The 21,612-nt window shown below is 41.7% G+C and overlaps 1 protein-coding gene across 1 annotated transcript in view; it reads right to left on the reverse strand.

Annotated features, from left to right (window-relative positions):
- ABCA13 (ATP binding cassette subfamily A member 13) overlaps positions 1-21,612 on the reverse strand; it is a 374,898-nt gene that overhangs the window by 334,466 nt on the left and 18,820 nt on the right. The window contains exons 3-6 of the mRNA XM_061166289.1: positions 20,929-21,052; positions 4,616-4,770; positions 3,309-3,337; positions 1,345-1,508 (exon numbers count right to left, since the gene is read on the reverse strand). Of these exons, the coding sequence (XP_061022272.1) occupies positions 1,345-1,508; positions 3,309-3,337; positions 4,616-4,770; positions 20,929-21,052 (472 nt within the window). The remainder of the gene's footprint in view (positions 1-1,344; positions 1,509-3,308; positions 3,338-4,615; positions 4,771-20,928; positions 21,053-21,612) is intronic.

Here is a 21,612-nt window from a genome sequence, read left to right on the forward strand (position 1 = left end):
GATTGAATGGCCTCTTTACTTTCCTTCCCCACCACCCCCCATCTGTGATCCATAAAAGAACCCAGCATCCAGACCCCAACCAGATGGTAGTTTGCCATCTTCTCGGTAAGCTAGCCAGCCTTCTGAATAAAGTCAGATTCCTTGCCTCAGCACCTCGTCTCTTGGATTCATTGGCCTGTCATGCAGCAAACAGAGCAAGCTTAGCAAGCTTGGACTCAGTAATATTATGTTCATGTCATACCTCCAGTAACGAAAAGCTCAGAAACAACCGAAGACCAGTTATAAATTATCAAGTAAACTGCGGTCAACCTAGACAGCATATTAAAAAGCAGAGACATTGCTTTGCCAACAAAGGTCCGTCTAGTCAAGGCTATGGTTTTTTCAGTGGTCATGTATGGATGTGAGAGTTGGACTACAAAGAAAGCTGAGTGCCGAAGAATTGATGCTTTTGAACTGTGGTGTTGGAGAAGACTCTTGAGAGTCCCTTGGACTGCAAGGAGATTCAACCAATCCATCCTAAAGGAGATCAGTCCTGGGTGTTCACTGGAGGGACTGATGTTGAAGCTGAAACTCCAATACTTTGGCCACCTGATGTGGAGAGCTGACTCATTGTAAAAGACCCTGATGCTGGGAAAGATTGAAGGCGGGAGAAGGGGACGACAGAGGATGAGATGGTTGGATGGCATCACCGACACAATGGACATGGGTTTGGGTGGACTCCGGGAGTTGGTGATGGACAGGGAGGCCTGGTGTGCTGCAATTCATGGGGTCACAAAGCGTCGGACACGACTGAGCGACTGAACTGAACTGAAACTGCAGTCTACTATACCTTATCAAAATGGAATGTTATTCAGCCAGTGATGATGCTCATCTGAAGACTATCAGGACACAGGAAACGTTAATGATGCAACATTATATTGTTTAAATCAGGGAGCACATGCTCTGAATAATATCACTGCACTTACGTAAAATATTTATACAGGGAATGAGAGGCAGGCGTGGAGAAGCAAGAGTTCCGCCATCTCTGGGTGGTATAATTCCAGAGATATAATGCCTGTTTTTCTTGTATCAATCACTCAGAGATGTATTTTCCCATTAAAAAGTGAGGAGGAAGAAACCAACACAACATTGCAAAGCAATTATCCTCCAATTAAAAACAAGATTAGAAAAAAAAAATTTTTTTAATAAAAATAAGATTAGAAAAAAGATGAATATACAAAAAAAGAAGACCCAGTACAGCCAAAACTAAACGAAGCAGAACAAAACAACAAAGCTAAAAAAAAAAAAAAATAAGAAGGATGATCAAATCCTCTGTAACTGGTTACGTTTCTCATTTTAACTTACCTCAGAACCGCGTCGAGTAGGTGTCCTCCCCCGAGGATGCCATCTGCAATGTGGAAGTTGTTTGCGTAGAGTCTTGGCAGTAAAAGCAGAAAATCCCAGAGGTGAGGCTGCTGGTGGAGACTCTCTAGCTTCCCAATCACGTCCTCGGTCTTATTGAGATCCATCTGATGGAACAAAGCGCCAGGTGGGAGGGGGAGGGGCAGGGCCGCAACAGTGCTAACAAGGCAGAAACCCTGGGGGCCAAAGTCCTGCCTCCTGAGTCACTATGAACAGACCTGATTTTAAATTTACTCTGTGAGGTTGGTTTTTTAACTGTTGTGGAAGTTTGAACCAGGGAAGAGAGGTAGACGTCTGCTTTTGTAACAAGCTGAACCAATTTCTAAGATGTTGAGATAGATTTTGGAAATAGATGATGAATTGTTCAAATCTGAACAAAACTGGAATAGCTACTGTTATTTGGGTTTTTTCTGTTCTTGCAGCTGAGCAAAATCATGACTATATCAGTTATAGTATCAATAACTGAATACTTCCATCCTCACAAAAATTCGTCCTCTCCCCACCCACCACCACTGAGCAAAAATATGTTCCACACTGTCAAATGTCCCTTGGAAAGCAAAACATCCCCCGGCAATAACTGGGGCCTTAACTGAAGGCTGTGTATATAATGCAAGTCAAAGGTTTGTGCCAAACACAGGAATCTTTTTTTTTTTTAGCTATGCTGTGGCTTGCGGTATCTTAGTTCTCTGACCAGGGATGGAACCTGGGCACCCTCCAGTGGAAGAATAGAGCCACTTGCCCTGAGTCACCCACAACCATCCAGCCTCTATGTCCACCCTCTGGTTTTCTAAACTCAACGACCTTACTTAAGAAGAGTAACTCGTCTTTTAATCCATCTCTTGCAGGATTCTGGCTATCTCAAATACAGCTTCTATACAGTGTTAACTAACAATCAAATCACTCGAAAGATATGTTTGAAGAATAAACTTAAAATCAGTGCTTTGAACTTAACTGTGGTGGAAGAAGAATGTCACCTGCCATATCAGTAAACAGGGAATGCTGCCAACCATCAAGCCAGTAGGCACTGCAGCTGAGACCACTCTACCACCCCCTCCACTCCCCTCCCCTCCACTCCCCTCCCCTCCACTCCCCTCCCCTCCCCACCCCTCCACTCTCCTCTCCTCCCCTGTGCACCCTGAGCAGGTTCAGGATGGAGAAGAGCAAGACACTGGCCCCAGATAACTGAGATGCACATCCAAAGGATGATTTCGATGAGTCCCACGCATCTTCCCATGCGTGGACAGCACTAAGTTCATTCACACAACACATGCTTCTTCCTTGATCAACAGTAATCTTTTGATGTTCCGACTTCCCTGTCTGTGTTGCAAAAATTCCTACCTGTCCAGGTTCCTCCCTTGCCTCTTCAGAGCAGTTCCTCAGAGAGAACTGACAGACTATAAGTGTACGTGAAAGTGTTAGTCGCTAAGTCATGTCTGACTCTTTTGAGACCCTATGGACTGTAGCCCACCAGGCTCCTCTGTCCATAGAATTCTCTAAGCAAGAATACGGAGTGGGCTGCCATTCCCTTCTCCAGGGGAATTTTCTCAACCCAGGAATCAAGCCTGGGTCTCCTACATTGCAGGCAGATTCATTACCATCTGAGCCACCAGGAAGCTGTCCCTGGCTTAAGTCCTCAGCAAGTCCACTGAATAAAACATAGTTCTTAAAAAAAAAAAAAAAGTTCTTGGAATTCCCCAGCGGTACAGTGGTTAGGACTCTGTGCTTCTGCTGCAGGGGGCATGAGTTCCATCCCTGATCAGGGAACTAAGATCCTTTGGGCCATACAATGCAGCCAAAAATTTAAAAATTAAAAATGTTTTTAAAAACATAATTCTCAGCTTTTTTTTTTCAGTCAACGCCATTATATCTCCAAAGACTAAGTTTCAAACTTTTGTTAAAATACTTACTGTTAAAAAACTGGAACCATAAGGAGAATCTACAAAAAGAAGACGTCAGAGATATTACTTCAGGCAGCAACCAGACAGCACCTGCCGAGCACCTATTCTAGTTCCAAAATCAAATGCCAATCACAGAGTCCTGCTCTGAGAGATGATTACAACAACCTGAGAAATAAATGTGAAGGCAACAGTCACTCCTTTCAAAACACACCGATATTAAATAAATTCCAGGGAAGTGATTTAACTGGTAAACCAAATTTCAACCACCTGCCATTTATTATTTATTGCAATAGCCAATAAATTAAATGGAATTACCAAATAACCATTTATTATTTTCTGAGTCTCCAATTCCACAGGCATTGTGAGCATACAGGAAAGAGAGAATAAAGGGAAAGTAAAGAAAAACAAGAGAAAGAAAAAATTGGAGAGAAAAAAACATGAAAGTATTTTTCAGATTATATTTGGAATCTGGTTGTGATAAAATAAGAAATATGTGCTGGTCTGCTTTCGGCTACTAACACAGGCTCTTAAAACTCCCATTTCCTGAGCAGTGGGTGTGACAGGAGCATCTCTTCGTGTATCAGTCCTTGTTCCTGCCAGGAGAGCTTCGAAAAGCCCTGTAACCTCCAAGTGATGACCGTGCCTCTGAACACTAAAGACATGCCTGGGGGCTTGGGTGCCCAGACGGCCTCACTGGAAAAGCCGAGACACATTTCTGAGACAGGCTGGACTTGGGGCCTGCTTGCATCTGGACAAATATCTCCTGCAGTTGGGCCAAAGTATGAACAACAGGATACAAAAAGGCCAAAACCCAACTACAAAGCAGTGTCCTGAACATGATCCCTGCAGACAGCACCTCCAAGGGGGTGGGCAGATCACTCAACATGACCCACTGACCCGCCCCCACCCTCGGCCCACTTAAGGGAGACTCTCACTTGTTCTCGCTCCCTTCGGCTGCAGCAGTAAAGCCTCGCCTGAATCTCTCATCTGGCCTCTGATCAATTTCTACTGACTTTGAGGAGCCCAAGAATCCAAGTTGGTAACAGAGTTGGACCTTTCATTCCCCCCACACCAGTGACCACCCCTGACCATCGAGAGTGAGGGGCTGGAGATGAAGTGAATCACCAATGATCTAATCAATGGAGCCTGCCACAGAAAAAAAAAAAAGAAACAATGGCTTCAGAGAGCCCGTAGCAAAAGTTATATACCAAATATACTTATGGTAAAAATTTAAATGGATGTCTTTTTTTTTTATTAGCTAAATCAGCAACCCTAAGTACCAGGATGGAGTGGAGAGTCGTGAGAGATTTACTTGCCTGGAGTCTTGGATCTTTCTACCCAGAGTTTTTGTAAGTTTCTAGCCTTGTCCATCACTTCATAAACTTCCTGGGCGAGGTCCTGTATCTCTTTTAAGAAGGCCAGGTCGTCAACCTTCTGGTGAGGAGCAGCTGCAGCTGGGAGCCTAGGAGAACTTTAAATAAATGAAGTAAGCACCTGGGTAGAACTCGTCTATAGGCACAAGTCTCCTCAGCAGTTTAAGGTTCTTGATACCAAAAGGCCCAATTGTCCTCAATTAAGCCTGCGCCTATTTACACCTCCTCCAATGCCCCAACAGCCAAACATGTTGCTTGAGGCACGCGGTGTAATCAATGAAAGGATTGAAATGACTAATAAACATATAAAACGGCCTCACAGATAAGAGACCTGTGAGCAGGGCAGCCCAGAGACAAGTCTGTGTGTCTTGCCCCTGATTCAGACCCACTTGGGCATCGTGCAGATGGGGTGTCAGGCAGAGGGGCCCTGGGGGATGTCCAGGGAGTGTTGGGGGGTGCCTCCCCAGGAGAGGTCAGCTGTGGGTAGAAGCAGGGGAGCCCCAGACAAAAAGGACAGGGTCAGGCCAGGTCACAAGCACTAGTGATCAGGAGGGAAGGAGGCCGTCCCCACTGCATGGTCAAGGCCACGGCCCCATTTCCTGCTGGGATGTCCCCTGTCTTCTCATGTTTGAAACATAGCTTCCCTTTCTCATATTTATAAGAAATATTCTCTCCCAGTTTTTTTTTTTCCTTTAATTTTATTTTGTTTGTTTAGTTGCTAAGTCATGTCAGACTCTTCTGCGACCCCAAGGACTGTAGCCCACCAGGCTTCTCTGTCCATGGGATTTCCCAGGCAAGAATATTGGAGTGGGTTGCCATTTCCTTCTCCAATTTATTTTAGCTTTAGCTAAATAATAATAGTAAAGTTTTTAAATGAAAAACAATACAGTTAGAAAGCTGTCATCATTCTCTTAGAATTAGTTTTGAATAATTTTACCACTAGAAGACACTAAGGAATGTAAAATGTGTCAACAATAATGTCCGTTAGAGCAATGATCTAAAAGGGTAAGATCTAGACCCAATGTAAATGTCAACTTCTAGGAGAAGTGTTAACATAACATCACATGCTTACAAAAAGATTTCATCTTTAAAAATGGGGTTCCAGGAAGCAGACTCCCACAGAGAGAGTCAGAACCGAGTGGGAGTCTATGAAGTACAGACTCTGAGCCCACCCCCCCACCCTCAGCCAGGAGGCTGCCCAGGACTCTGCATTTTAACCCACCCCTCCTAGTGGTTCTAACAGGGATGATCCTGGCCAACCTCTCGGTGTGGGAAAACTCACAGGCTCCAGATGGAGTCCCCCATGCTAAAACCAAGACTTAACCCCCAACCTAACTGCAGATCAGTTTCCCCAGGAATATAACCCTGGAGGAGGTAATTTCACTGTGAAATTCTCTGATCAACACCCAAGAAGGTGGTCCTTTCCACCCCCAAAGAAAGATGGTTTGCCACATGGGCCCTCTCTTTCCACACAGGAAGGTTGCCTAAGCTTGAAATGCTTTATTTTTTTGGCTTGGGAGGTTTTGAAAGGCAAGACAAGGAGCCCTCTCTGCTGACCAGATGGGGTGCTGCTGGATTCATGAATCACCCAATACAGTCAATTCAACCTTTAGAATCTACTTGGGTGAATTTTTGTTTTAGCAACACTATGTAATTCTAATAAAAAACGATGATAAAATTGCTGTTTTTTCTTACCTTTATATTAATACTTGTCGTATGTGGAAGAAAAATGATTTTTCATGAGTAAACAAGAGAAAACATTCTCACGACCTTTAAAATCAGCACATTCTACCCTCTATGGCAGTCCATGGGGTCACAGAGTTGGACACCACTGAGCGACTGAACTGAACCCTATCTACATCCAATCTCAAATTCAGTGGGAACTTACCTTAGTCAGTAAGAAACTACTGATTTAAAACAAAACAAGGAAATAAATAAATAGATAAAGTAAAACAAGGAATCATTTCACAAATTGCTGGAAGCTTGTTAAAGTAAGTAGGTGTCCAATTACTTTTAGCATGCCCGAGAGGAAACAAAAAGTAAAATTGGGAGAAACTTTTCCTGATTAAAAAGTTAGATCCCATTAGATTTTTTAAGTCCCAAACCTTTTATTACATAAATTCTCAAACACTGTGACTGAAGGAACAGTTGTCAACAGGTAAATCCACCTGCTGCATCAGCCCCTGGGTGACAATTAAAGATTGTCACCACCTACAAGGAAGCAGAGGCTTCCCAAGTGGCTTAGAGGTAAAGAACCCACCTGCCAATGCAGGAGACGCAAGAGACATGGGTTTGATCCCTCGGTCGGGAAGATCCCCTGGAGAAGGGAAGGACTACCCACACCACTCTTCTTGCCTGGGAAATACCATGGACAGAGAGACTGACAGGCTACAGTCCATGGGGTCACAAAGAGTCGGACAGGACCGAAGCAACTAGCACGCACGGGGAAATCCCAGGGCTGAAACAGGCATTGTGTGGAAACCAGTTTCCTCCTTCCCAAGTCCAGCTCTTTCTTTGGTCTTTTTATCAGGTGACATTGGACCCTGCCAGGTATGGGAGGAGCCGTGAATCGAAGTGGGGACAAAGGAGATCTGATTCAGGAAGACAAGAAAAGGCCACCTTGCAGGTGGCCCTCAGATCAGTAGGAAATTGCCCTCTCAAAGGGCCCCAAGCCAAACGCTATGTCCAGCAACCCCTGTGGGATTGCAGTGAAGGACCTGAGGATGTTAGAGGCGGGAGGAATCACTCAGGCCCCTCCCTCAGTTTGCAGACAAGGAAACTGAAGCCCGCTGAGGGTCCCCAAAGCCAAAATGTTTCTCAAGCAATGTCTCCCTTAGAAAGCCATCATTCAAATAATGGGATCATAACCCTAATAGGTTATGACTTAAATAATAAAACCCTTTATGTTGGGGGGCTCCAAAATCAGTGCAGATGGTGACAGCAACCATGAAATTAAAAGACGCTTACTCCTTAGAAGAAAAGCTATGACCAACCTAGACAGAATATTAAAAAGCAGAGACATTACTTTGCCAACAAAGGTCTGTCTAGTCAAGGCTATGGTTTTTCCAGTGGTCATGTATGGATGTGAGAGTTGGACTATAAAGAAAGCTGAGCACCAAAGAATTGATACCTTTGAACTGTGGTATTGGAGAAGACTCTTGAGAGTCCCTTGGACTGCAAGGAGATCCAGTCCATCCTAAAGGAAATCAGTCCTGAATATTCATTGGAAGGACTGATGCTGAGGCTGAAACTACAATCTTTTGGCCACCTGATGCAAAGAACTGACTCATTTGAAAAGACCCTGATGCTGGGAAAGATTGAAAGCAGGAGGAGAAGGGGACGACAGAGGATGAGACGGTTGGAAAGCATCACCAACTCGATGGACATGGGTTTGAGCAGACTCTGGAAGTTGGTGATGGACAGGGAGGCATGGCGTGCTGCAGTCCATGGGGTCACAAAGAGCCAGACATGACTGAGCAACTGAACTGAACCCTAATAGGGTTGTCAGAGGGTCAGCAGAGGGAATCTAGGTAAAATCTTAGCACAGAGTCCAGCTCCCAGCTCTCTTTAAAAGGCAGTAATAGGGACTTCCCAGGTGGTCCAGTGGTTAAGAATCCACCTGCCAATGCAGGGGACACGGGTTCAATCCCTGGTCCAGGAGGATCCCACATACCACAGAGCAACTAAACCTGCCCACCACAACTACTGAAGCCCACGCGCTAAAGCCCACAACAAGAGAAGCCCCTGCAATGAGAAGCTCACACACTGCAATGAAGAGTAGCCTCCATGATCAGAGAAAACCCATGTGCAGCAATGGAGACCCAATGCAGCCAAAATACATGTAATTTTTAAATATAAAGTAGGACCATAAAACAATTTAAAAATTAAAAATAAAGGGCAGTAATAATACAGCTGATGCTGAGACAGACACATTTTCAGCCCAAGAGCTGCAGGAATAAGCAAGCAAGATAAATAGGATTGTTGCTTCTATTACGTGTGTGTGTATGTGCTAAGTTGCTTCACTCTTTGTGATCCCATGGACTGTAGTCCACCAGGCTCCTCTGTCCACAGGATTCTCCAGGCAAGAATACTGAGGTGGATTGCTGTGCCCTTCTCCAGGGGATCTCCCCAACCCAGGGATCGAAGTAGCCTCCCTTACATCTCCTTCCTGCACTGGTAGGCGGATTCTTAAGCACTAACACTGCCTGGGAAGCTCCGTTTCTATTATAAATTCTGCTGACATTTCCTACTGGGATCTTCCCCAATGGCTCAGTGGGAGAATCTGCCTGCAGTGCAGGAGATGCAGAAGATGGAGGTTCAATCCCTGCGTCAGGAGGACTCCCTGGAACAGGAAATGGCAACCCACTCCAGTTCTTGCCGGATGGAGGAACATGGTGGGGTATATCCAGTCCGTAGGGTCACACAGAGTCAGACACAACTGAGCATGCAGGCAAATTTTTCTTATTGTTTATTGACAAGGCACAGTCTAACAGAATTAGAATTGTTTCCTAAGACGGCCAGATCCCAATGCAAAAAAGTAATTCTCTTAGGAATTGTCTTGTCTTGAATTCTTGTCTTGAACGCCCCTCAGCTGCCTTGTGGCCGCTAAGGCCAGCCAGACCCCTACCTTCGCTGCCCACTGGTAACCCAGGGCAAGTGCTGACAAGCAGAGTCTCAAGGATGTGAAAGCTTCTGAAACCTGTAATAGATCTGGAGTTTAAAAGAAAGGGAAAGTTAGAGAAACTCCAAACTGAGGAAAGAAGAAATAAAGTAAAAAGTCTCTGGGACTTTCTTTAGATCTATTTTAGTTTTTTAATCCATGTCCACCCTGGAATTATTTGCTTTTCCTGGAGAATACAGCTCTGAAGCTACATGTGACTTGAAGACTTTTTTCCTGTTAAAAAGATCACCTCCAAAGTTATTGCCTTATTGTACCTATTGGAGCCAAACAAGCTTTGTGTCTTACCTACAGAATTAATGTTCATGTTTGTAAAGGTTGACATAACTAGTTTCTCAACTGTTCCTTGACCCAACTTTGTCATCCTACTGATCACGTAATTAATGAGGTAACACTCAGTGATATATCTGTTATACAAAAGACATTTTTAATTTTTTTTTAAATTTACCTCTGACAGAATCTATACTCATTCCCCTACACTGGATATGTAGAATCTTAACCACTGGACTGCCAAGGAAGTCCCCCCATTCCTGTGTTGATATTGCCCTATAGTCATATAAGATCTCACTATTTGAGGAACAACTCCCTTTACATCTATAATCATTTCAAAATGAAAGTTTAAAAAAAATAAAGTCAAATAATACATGATAAACTCAGGAAAGGATATTTACAACTCATACAACAGATAAAGGGTTTAACTCCTTAATATGTAAAGAGTCTCTAGGAATCAGGAAGAAAAATAATAAACAAGAAGAATTGACAAAGGCCATGAAAATAAGTATAAATTGTACACAGATATAAAAACAGGTTCAACATCCTCCATAATAGGAAAAACCCAATCAAACAAGATATCATTTCTCATCTAGAAATTAATAAAAAATCAGATTGGCAGAAATCTAAAATTTCAACCAGATCCTCTATTGGCCTTACTAGAAAAAAAGATAGCCTCATATTTCAAAAGGTAGAGTGCAGTATATTATAATCCCCATATAGGATCATTTGCAAAAGGCCATTAAAATAAAAAATGCATTTTTCTCTTGACTTGCAATTCTGCTTCTAGTAATCACTCCTATAGATACATGTACATTAGTATGAAAATGCATAAGCCACTAGAAAAATATAACAAAAAGGTATAGTTCATAAGTCAATAATAGAGAAACATTAATATTTCAAAACATTAACTTTGAAATATTAATTAAATATTTATTGAAACAAAATATTCAATTTAAATGAACAAAAGCAACAAAGAGAAAAACAGGAATACAGAAAGATGGCAAAAGTAGGAAACAAATGGCAATAAGTAAATCCAATATAATAAAGCAAATGCTCTAAACACTAAAAGGCAAAGACTGTCAGACTGAATAATAAGAAAGAACCAACTGTATGCTGTTTAAATTTTAAATATAAAATTTAAAGATAGCCAGAAAGTAAAAAAGATGGAAAAAGATATATCATGTAACACTAATTACAAGAAAGCTACAGGGTTTATGTAAATATCAACAAAATAGACTTCAAAACAAGAAATACAACCAGGGATAAAGAGATTATATTAACATATCATACATTATGTATTATAATATTTTAGATAATGGATGTAGTATAATGTGTATAACATATTGTGTGATATATTGTATGTACAATGTCTTGTATGCATAATGTCTAATAACTGAGATAACTGGATTAAGTTATATAATGATAAATGAGTCAATACAGAAAAGATTTATTCTAACATGTATGCACTTACACCAGAGCTTCAATGAAGCAAAAATCAGTAGAACTGAAAAAACAGAAAAAGCCACAATTACAAGGATTACAAATCCTTTCTTGATTATTTATAGAACAAACAGAAAATCAGTAAAGATATTGAGGACTTAATGCCACCCAACAATAGCAGAAGGCCAGTAGTTGCTTTGCCGCGGCTGTTGCTGCTGCTAAGTCACTTCAGTCGTGTCCGACTCTGTGCGACCCCATAGACGGCAGCCCACCAGGCTCCCCCGTCCCCGGGATTCTCCAGGCAAGAACACTGGAGTGGGTTGCCATTGCCTTCTCCAATGCATGAAAGTGAAAAGTGAAAGTGAAGTCGCTCAGTCGTGTCCAATTCTTTGTGACCCCATGGACCGCAGCCTACCAGGCTCCTCCGTCCATGGGATTTTCCAGGAAAGAGCACTTTAGGTAACATTAAATATTTATTAAAGGAGATAAGATGCTATCATCACAAAGTAATTCAAATTGAAAAAGACCTAAATCACATAGAATTCTCTGACCATAGTAGAATTAAGCATAAATTAGTAATAAAAAGATTTCAGGAAAATCTTCAAATATTTAGAAACTAAGCATCTGACCTACAAGTAACCCATGGGTCAAAGAATAAACTACAGTAGAAATAAGCTAATATTTTTAACTTGATGCAAACAAAAATGCAACAAATCAAAATTTGTGAGATGAAGTAAGATAGTGTTCAAAAAGAATGATAAGGCTTTTAATCTTTATATTAGAAAAGATATAAAACTTATTATCTAAGTTTGAACATAAAGAAAGTAAATAAAGAAGAACATTAAATTCTAAATAAAAGAAAAAGCAACCAGGTGATAAAGGATAAAGTGATACTGTATTTCCAGGTGACATGATCATGTGTATAAAAAATCTTATGAGAGATTTTTAAAAATTCACTAGAATTGGCTGTCCATATTTTAAATTTTTAAAACAATACAAAAAATATGAAACTGTTTAAGAATACATCAACAAAATGTGTAAACTACAAAACGTAGTTAACTACAAAATGTGTAAGCTGAAAACCACAAAAACATTCCTCCTCAGAGATAGTCAAGAAAATCTAAATAAATAGAGAATATATCCTGTTCATTTATTAGAAGACTCAGTGTTAATATTGAGTCTTAAGACTGAGATATCAATTCTCTCCCAACTAATTTATAGATTAAATGCAATCCCCTGAAACAGCTAGACGTCCATATAGAAAAGAAAGAATCTTGACTCCTTCCTCACACCATACACAAAATCAACTCAAAATGAATAGATTGACATATAGGAGCTAAACCTACAAAGCCCTTAGAAGAAGACACAGGAGTAAATCTTCATGATTAAGAGTTAGCCAAAGACTTTCAGATACGACACCAAAAGAAAAAGCAACAGAAGAAAAAATAGATTAGTGGGACCTCACCAAAGACTGAAGGCAGGAAGTGAAGGGGACGACAGAGGATGAGATGGTTGGAAGGCATCACCAACTCAATGGATGTGAGTTTGAGCAAGTTCCAGGAGTTGGTGATGGACAGGGAAGCCTGGCGTGCTACAGTCGATGGGGTCACAAAGAGTTGGGCATGAATGAGCAACTGAACTGAACTGAACTGATACTTCAAAGAATAAAAGTAAGGAAGTGGAAAGACAAGCAACAAAATAGGAAAAAATATGTGCAAATCATATATTTAGTAATGGACTTGTGTCCAGAATATATATAGGACCCTTACAACTCAGTAATAAAAAGACAGATAACCCAATTAAAAATGGGCAAAGGATTAGAACAGATATTTTTCCAAAGACAATACACAAATGATTGATAAGCACAGTAAAAGATTGTCAACATCATTAACTATTAGGAAAATGTAATTGAAAACCACAAGAGTTACCACTTCACACCGCACCACACATATGAACAGCTACAATCTGAAGGAGAGAAGAGTAAGTACTGATGAGGATTTGGAGACGTGGAACCCGACTACACTGCTGGTGGGAGGGAGACATGGTAGAAAACAGCCTGACGGCGCCTTAAAATATTAAATACAGAATCACCGTATGACTTTCCAGATATTCAAGAAAAATAAAAATACATACTCATACGAAAAATTGTACATGTGTAGCACATGCATAGCAGCATTAATCATAATAGCCAAAAAGTAGAAACAACTCGTATGACCATCAACTGTTGAACAAAAACAATATAATATAATATACAATGGAATAGTAACTATCTGCAATAAAATGAAGTGAAATACTGACATCTGCTACAACATGAATGAATCTTCAGGACATTATGCTACATGAAAGAAACACTGCCAAAACCCCACAAGTTTCATAATTTCATTTCTATAAATGTCCAGAACAGTCAGTTCTATAGAGACAGAAAGTTGACTAGCAGATGCCTAAGCCAAGAGTAGGGAAAATGGGGAGAAAATGAGGGGTGAGTTTTGATGGATACAAGTATTTTTTTTTTTTTTGAGTGATTCAACATTTTCTACAGTTGATTGTGGTGACGGTTGCACAATTCTGTAAGTACACTAAAAACTATTGAATTTTATGCTTTACATGGGTCATTTTATGGTATATGAATTAAATCTCTGTAAGGCTATTTTTTAATGTAATCCTCATCAAAATCCCAGCAAACTTTTTTATAGAAATAAATAAGCTGATTTTTAAATATATATGGAAATTCACAGATGTACTAAAATAATTTTGAAAAAAAAGTTGAAGGACATATAGTACCTGATTTCAAGACATTTGCTCTAAAGCCTTAAGAGTATTGGCCTAAGGATAGTCCTAAACACCAATGAAATAAAAGAGAACAAAACCAGATCTACATGATATTATTAGATCAACTGGTTTTCAACAAAGATGTCAACTGTGCTTAATGGGCATAGGTTGGTATTTTCAATAAATGGTATTAGAACAGCTAGACAACTAAATGTAAGATAAACCTCAACACTTACATCATATACAAAAACTAACTCAAAAATGGGTCATACACCCAAACAAAAGTTAAAACTATAAAACTTCTAAAAGAAACTGCAGTAGGCAATTGTAATGATCTTCAGTTACACAAATATTTCATTGTTACAGAAAAATACAAAAGGCACAAACAAGACATACAGAGAGCCAAAAGGCACATGAAAAGATGTTCAGCATCACTAACTATTAGAGAAATGCAAATGAAAACTACAATGAGACATCATCTCACAATGGTCAGAATGGCTACCATCAAAAAATCTACAAACAATAAATCCTGGAAAGGGCGTGGAGGAAAGGGAACCCTCCCACACCGTTGGTGGGAATATAAATAGGTGCAGTCACTGTGGAAAATAGGATGGAGGTTCCTTGAAAAACTAAAAATAGAGCTACCACATGACAGCAGTCCCACTCCTGGGCATATATACCCAGAGAAAACCAGAATTCAAAAAGATCATGCACCCCAGTGTCCACAGCAGCACCATATACAATAGCCAAGACAAGGAAGCAACCTACATGTCCATCAACCAATGAATGGATACAGGTGGATGGGTAAAGAAGATGTGGTACATATATACAGTGGAATAATACTCAGCCATAGAAGTGAATGGAACAATGCCATTTACAGCAATATGAGTGGGCCTAGAAATTGTGATACTGAATGAAGTAAGTAAGAGAAAGACAAATATCATATAGTGTCACTTATATGTGGAGTTTTAAAAAAGGATACAAATGAACTTATTTACAAAACATAAGTAGATCTATAGACATAGAAAATGAACTTATAGTTACCAAAGGGGAGGGGAAGAGAGGGATAAATCAGGAGTTTGGGATTAAAATATACACATTACTGCATATAAAGTAGATAATCAACAAGAACCTACTATAGTACCTACACTAGAACTATACTCAATATCTTGTAGTAACCTGTAATGGAAGAGAATGTTAAAAAAAGGAATACCGACATTTATATATATATATATACATATATATATATATATAACTGAATCACTTTAGTGTATAGTTGAAACTAACACACTATTGTAAATCAACTATACCTAAATTTTAAAAAAATATTAACCAAAACAGAAAGAAGTGATAAACTAAATTTCATCAAAATGAAAAAAAAAAGGTCGCAGATTGGAAGAAATATTCACAACACATTTTTCTGATAAAACATTTACAAACAAAGTAAGTAAAGAGTTCTAAAAATGCAGTAAAACCAAAAATTACAAAATAAACTGTTAAAAGATTTGAACAGGGAACTTCCCTAGCAATCCAGTGGTTGAAGAATCCGGACCTCCACGGCAGGGGCCACAGGTTTGATCAATAACAGAGGAACGAGGATCCCACATGCCATGCAGTGCAGCTCTCCACACCACCAAACAAAAGCTTTGAACAAACCATCTATACACAGAAAGTCAAACAGCCGATAAAGATGTGAAAAGATGCTCAACATCACTCATGATTAAGAAATGCAAACTAAAAGTATGATCAGATCACACTCAATAAAAAATATGCATGGCTTTTCAGCAAAAATATTATGAAGCTATAAAGTAAATTAAATGATGTGTCATTTAACCATGGAACTTGATGCAACTCCAATCAAAATGCCAATAGGGTTTTTTCATTGCCCTTGACAATGAATTTATAAATTTAAATGGAAGAGCACAGACTTCCCTCAAGGTGCAGAGCAAAATATGTCAGACATCAGATGTCAGACATTATCATAAAAAAGACACTGAGGAATAGTTCAGGGATGGCCTGCTGGACAAAACAGACATTGGAAAAAGGGCACACAAGAGGCTTGACTCATGGACCCTCGGGACTGCAGATCAGGACAAGATGGGCGATTTCCTTAAAGAGTGAAACTACAGAAATCACTCATCCAAATGGAAAAAATCTAAAGTGGATCACTATGACACCATTCAAAGACATAAAGCCCAGATGGATGAGAGATTTACACGTGAGAGGAAAACCACACTTCTGGAAGATAATGAAGATAATGTAGGAAGTTTTCTTTATGGTGGTTTAGTTGCTAAGTCGTGTCCGACTCTTGCAACCCTGTGGACTGTAGCCCACCAGGCTCCTCTGTCCATGGGATTTCCCAGGCAAGAATACTGGAGTGGGTTGCCATTTTCTTCTCCAAGGAAGTTATCTTTATTAACTAAAGCAATAAACATGTTCTAACTATAAACCAAGTTTTAAGGAGAGAGAAATTTACAAATAAAAAATAGCAGAACACACCTGAGTCCCCCAGTTCTTGAATGCCACAGAGAGGAAGCTCAGCTGGGCCTGGAGGAGGCTCCTGGGGGGAGACCCTGCCCACACACAGCCCAGCTGGAGGATAGACCAGGACCTCTGGGTGACTGAAGGTCAGAGAGGGGGGCTCTGTGCCCAAGGGAACATCCCTGTCACATGCTGAGCCAGCGCTTCACTGAAACACGGGAAATTCAGGGCCTGAAAACAAACCCAGGAGCCCGCAAAACTGTCTTTCCTGTGGCTTGTTGGAGAGAACACTGCAGAGAAAGAGGAAGGGCGTAAGGACAGGGACTAAGCTGGAATTAGGGCTGGGAAAGCCTGAGAGAGAGAGGAGGTTCATCACACAGCGGGCAGACCCCCCAACTGGGCAGGAAAGGAAGCGCCTCCGCTCTATGGATGCATCTGTGTCACCGTGGAGAGGTGCTGACAGCTCCCTGTCTGTGATCACCCTAACGGTGACCCCTCTTCTCCAAGGCCAGGAGGGGAGGGAGATGGGCAAGAGCCTGGACCAGGGACCCGCAGGCTCCCTGCTCTGGTGCAACAGGTGTAGCCAGAGAATCCACACCACTCGCTCGGAGGCCACAAGGTTCCATCCCAGGAGGAACCTAGACCTCGGAGAGCAGCCTGCCTCCAGAGGCTGGGGGCAGGGACAGAGTGAGGGGAAGGAGGCTCCCAGGAGTAGGACAGGGTATGGGAAGGGGCCACCTTAATCCTGCCTTGGACTCCAGTCTTACCCCGTCAGAGGAGTCGCTGATGAGACTAGCATCAAATTCTTAGCTGCTTTGGCTGGGAAAAGATGATTCAACTCATGGCAAAGGGGCTGGACCCTGTGATCAGGAAAACTATACACTAGAGACACAAAAGCGTGGAAGGCACTCTAAAGGGCATCCGAAGAGGGAAAAGCCAACGGAGGAGAAGCCAAGAGGCAGGCGGCAGCAGCCAGGGAGCAAGTGAGATGCACAGCAGGAGGCCGTCCTGGAAGGGAGGTGGAGACAGCGAGATGGCTCTCGGGGATCTGGGTGTGTTCGAGGAAGAAAAAAAATTAAAATATTGAAGATAAGAAAGTGAGAAGCATAGGGGATTGTCAGGAACAGTTAGATGAAAATGCTTCAAGGGGCTGGCACTGAAAGATGTCTCAACCAAGGAAGAGAATGAAGGAAGTCCTGGTCTGGGGAGCAGCTCCTGCAGATCCTGATAGTGAAAGGATGCAGGGGGCAGATTCAGAGAGTGTGTTCATGTCGTGAAGCATTTTCAATTGTTTTTATGCTATCAGCTTGACTTTAAAGAATGAGAAGCAATTCCTTATACTGCATGGCAATACCCACTTAATCTGTGGAGTCATGATCCATTGTTCATGATTCCAGCTCTGAGATCCTCTTTTAAGCACTGAGCGTTGGCTCCGTAATAAAACCAGGAATCTGAAAGTGGATTTTCATAATCATAACCTAGATCAGATGAAATTTTGGATTTCTGCCCAAAGTGAACTTTCCCCAGGGAATTACAAAGGGCACAGAAATTCACAAACTGGCTAACTGTGATGTTTAAATGGAAACAGTGACAGATTCTATTTTCTTGGGCTCCAAAATCACTGTGGACAGTGACTGCAATCATGAAATTAAAAGACGCTTGCTCCTTGGAAGAAAAGCAATGACAAACCTATACAGTGTATTAAAAGGCAGAGACATTACTTTGCCTACAAAGGTCCATAGAGTCAAAGCTATGGTTTTTCCAGTAGTCATGTATGGATGTGAGAGTTGGACCATAAAAAAGACTGAGCGTCAAAGAATTGAGGCCTTTGAGCTGTGGGACTGGAGAAGACTCTAAAAAGACCCTTGGACAGAAAAGAGATCAAACTAGTCAATCCTAAAGGAAATCAACCCTGAATATTCATTAGAAGGACTGGTGCTGAAGCTGAAGCTCCAATACTTTGGCCACCTGACGCTGACTCATTGGAAAAGACCTTGATGCTGGGAAAGACTGAGGGCAGGAGGAGAAGGGGGCAACAGAGGATGAGATGGCTGGATAGCATGATCGACTCAATGAACATGAATTTGAGCAAACTCCTAGAGATGGTGAAGGACAAGGAAGCCTGGCATGCTGCAGTCCCTGGGATCACAAAGAGTGAGACATGACTTAGCAGCTAAACTGAACTGATCCTAGATCAGATGAAATGTGGGATTCCTGCCCAAAGTGAACTTTCCACTGGGATCACAAAGGGCACAGAAATCAGCAAACTGGTTAACCGTGATGTTTAAAGAGACTTAAACTTTTGCTTTCAGATATTCATAATCTGAGACAATTCTCAAAAAGTGATCAGAAGTGAATTTTTAACTATGGTTTGGGGAGTCCACTGAATTCATCCTGGACCACCATGAAAACAGTGAGCGCCTCTGAGTGGAGGAGGCAGGTCCGAGGACAGAGCCCAGCACCGGGAGGGACTTCTTTCGGGCTCATCAGCGTCCAAGGCTCTGAAATGGACTGTGGTTTTCAGGATGTGGGGAGAGGTCTCCGCAGGCTGTGTGACCATCTGGTGTCAGCAAGTGGAGGTGAGGGTGCAGAGTGGTCTGGGGGACAAGAGCAGAGCTATTCCCTGAGTGGAGACTCCAGTGTCGGTGTGATTGCTGGAGCCGGAGCCGTAAGGACGGGTGAGTGCCAACTCCCACCGCAGGAAGGCTACCCCGCCAGAACTTCAGCATTCGCTACATGGAAGGAGGGGAGTGAGAAGCAAATGCAGAGATGGTAAGTAAATTGCTCAGAAGCACACAACGAAGAAGAGATGGGGTAGATACGGTTTGGGTGCAAAGCCCCACTTTTCCCCCTTCAAGGATACGCAAATTTCCCACTCTGAGTGATGAAGAGATAAAAGAGAGACCTGGTATGGGAACACTGATCAGCCTCAAACGCTTCTCATTTTCCCAGAAAGGCACTTTCTTTCCCACACATACAAAAAGGCCACCATGTATTTCAGGGTTATGATTTTACACTTTACTCTCAAATTATTTTCTTAATATCATATGTTTATAATACCTCTCTCAAAAAAAATGTAAGCACCCACCATTTAAAAATATCATACCAGATGTGTCCAAAATTACCTAGAAGCTTTGCATTCTCTTCTTGTAACTTACAGTTGAAAGTTAAAGATCACTTATGTTAGCAGGCCTTACACTTCAATGTCATAGACAGGTCAACAGCAGGAAGGATGGAGGAAGCAAAGACAGATTATTCACATGTGAAAAATTCAAATCATCTGATGACTCAGCTGCTTCCTTTCATGTCTAACTCCACTGAGAAGTTTCCAGAGCCTTCAGGGAGCTCTAAGTTAAAAACCTTCTGTGTTTTGACTCTTCTCATGTAAAATACCTCCCATCACTTCTCTTTTTAGTCTTTGGCGCCAGACTGCTGCCACAGGCAAACACAGGCCTGGCTCAGCATCCAGAGTCACGATGGCTATTGTCACCTGGTCCAGGTGAACGGCCAAGTGTATCTCAGCTGCAAATAGATGCTGGTCCAAAATAGCACAGTAGGAAACTCCAGCAAATACTTGTTGTCGAGCATTTGGTGCCAAAAATGCATAGTTGGCCAAGAGGGTAATTTTGAGGTCAGAGTTTCAACCTACAGAAAACAAACTGTGACAAGCAAATGGCATCTGCTAATCAGCAATCACTTTGTGACTCTTGAAACAGCTATGGAAACACCTGTTACTAGAAACGAACCATTACTGGAGGTTGTTTGCATGTGAGTCTGAATGTCATAAAGCTGATTTTCTGGTGACTAAATTCTGTGTTTCTCCAGATCTGAAAGAGACACGTGTACCCCAATGTTCATCACAGCACTGTTTATAATAGCCAGGACATGGAAGCAACCTAGATGCCCATCAGCAGACGAATGGATAAGGAAGCTGTGGTACATATACACAATGGAATATTACTTGGCCATTAAAAAGAATTCATTTGAATCAGTTCTAGTGAGGTGGATGAAACTGGAGCCCATTATACAAAGTGATGTAAGCCAGAAAGAAAAACACCAATACAGTATACTAACAAATATATATGGAATTTAGAAAGATGGTAACGATAACCCTATATGCAAGACAGAAAAAGAGACACAGATGTACAGAACAGACTTTTGGACTCTATGGGAGAAGGCGAGGGTGGGATGATCCGAGAGAACAGCATCAAAACATGTATATTATCAAGTGTGAAACAGATCGCCAGTCCAGGTTGGATGCATGAGACAAGTGCTCGGGGCTGGTGCACTGGGATGACCCAGAGGGATGGGATGGGGAGGGAGGTGGGAGGGGGGATCAGGAGGGGGAACACATGTAAATCCATGGCTGATTCATGTCAATGTATGGCAAAAGCCACTACAATATTGTAAAGTAATTAGCCTCCAACTAATAAAAATAATTGGGAAGAAAAAAAATAAAATAAAATGAGAAAAAAATTTTAAAAATAAGTAAATAAATAAATTCTTTGTTTCTTATGATGGCTGGCCCATCCCAAATTATTGAGGCTGAGCTAAAAGCCTCATGTCAGTTCTGTACAGGAGCTTGCCATGAAAAGGATGTCTGTGTTTCTCTTACCGAAAATGCTGTTCCATAGCCCCTTCATAGCTTGTGTTCCTGCACCTCGACCCGGTGTTGCAAAGAAGGCCTTGGACAAAGGGGAAAACACCCCGGCTGGGCAGATCCCGGGGTTGCAAATAGCCTGGATGTGGACACAAGGCAGAAATAAGTCCATACAACTGGTCCCAGAAATGGAATACCTAGTGAGTTCAGTAATATGTAATATCACGTTATTACATTATTAGTCCTGTTGTTAGTTTAAAAAATACATCAGCAGCCCAACAGAAAAAAGAAAGGACAGAAAACTTTCACATTAACACCTTTCCTCCAGGGCCTGCCCACAGGCGGCAAGGCAGGACGGCTCTGCCTGGCCATACGCACAACTGCGTGAGAGTCCTCTTTCTGCTCAATGGGTGTCAACACTTCTGTCATTCAACCTCACCTCCAGACACTGTGAATAGGCTGTGGGTTGGGAGAATCGAAGCAAACACCTCCTTTCGTCTCATATAAAAGCCAACTTAAGTGTGGTTACTAAAGGTCATTTAATGCAAAGATGTTTAGAAAAACTGGATAGGATCCAAGGTCTTTGAGGACAAATGGTACAATAAACCACTTCCTGGAGAAAGGAGAACTCTCTGACATGGTCCATGGGAGTGTAAGTCGGTGCAGCCGCCGTGGAGAGCAGAGTGGAGGCTCCTCAGA

Source organism: Dama dama, chromosome 18 (genome assembly GCF_033118175.1).
Source record: "Dama dama isolate Ldn47 chromosome 18, ASM3311817v1, whole genome shotgun sequence".
NCBI classification, from domain to species: Eukaryota; Metazoa; Chordata; class Mammalia; order Artiodactyla; family Cervidae; genus Dama; species Dama dama.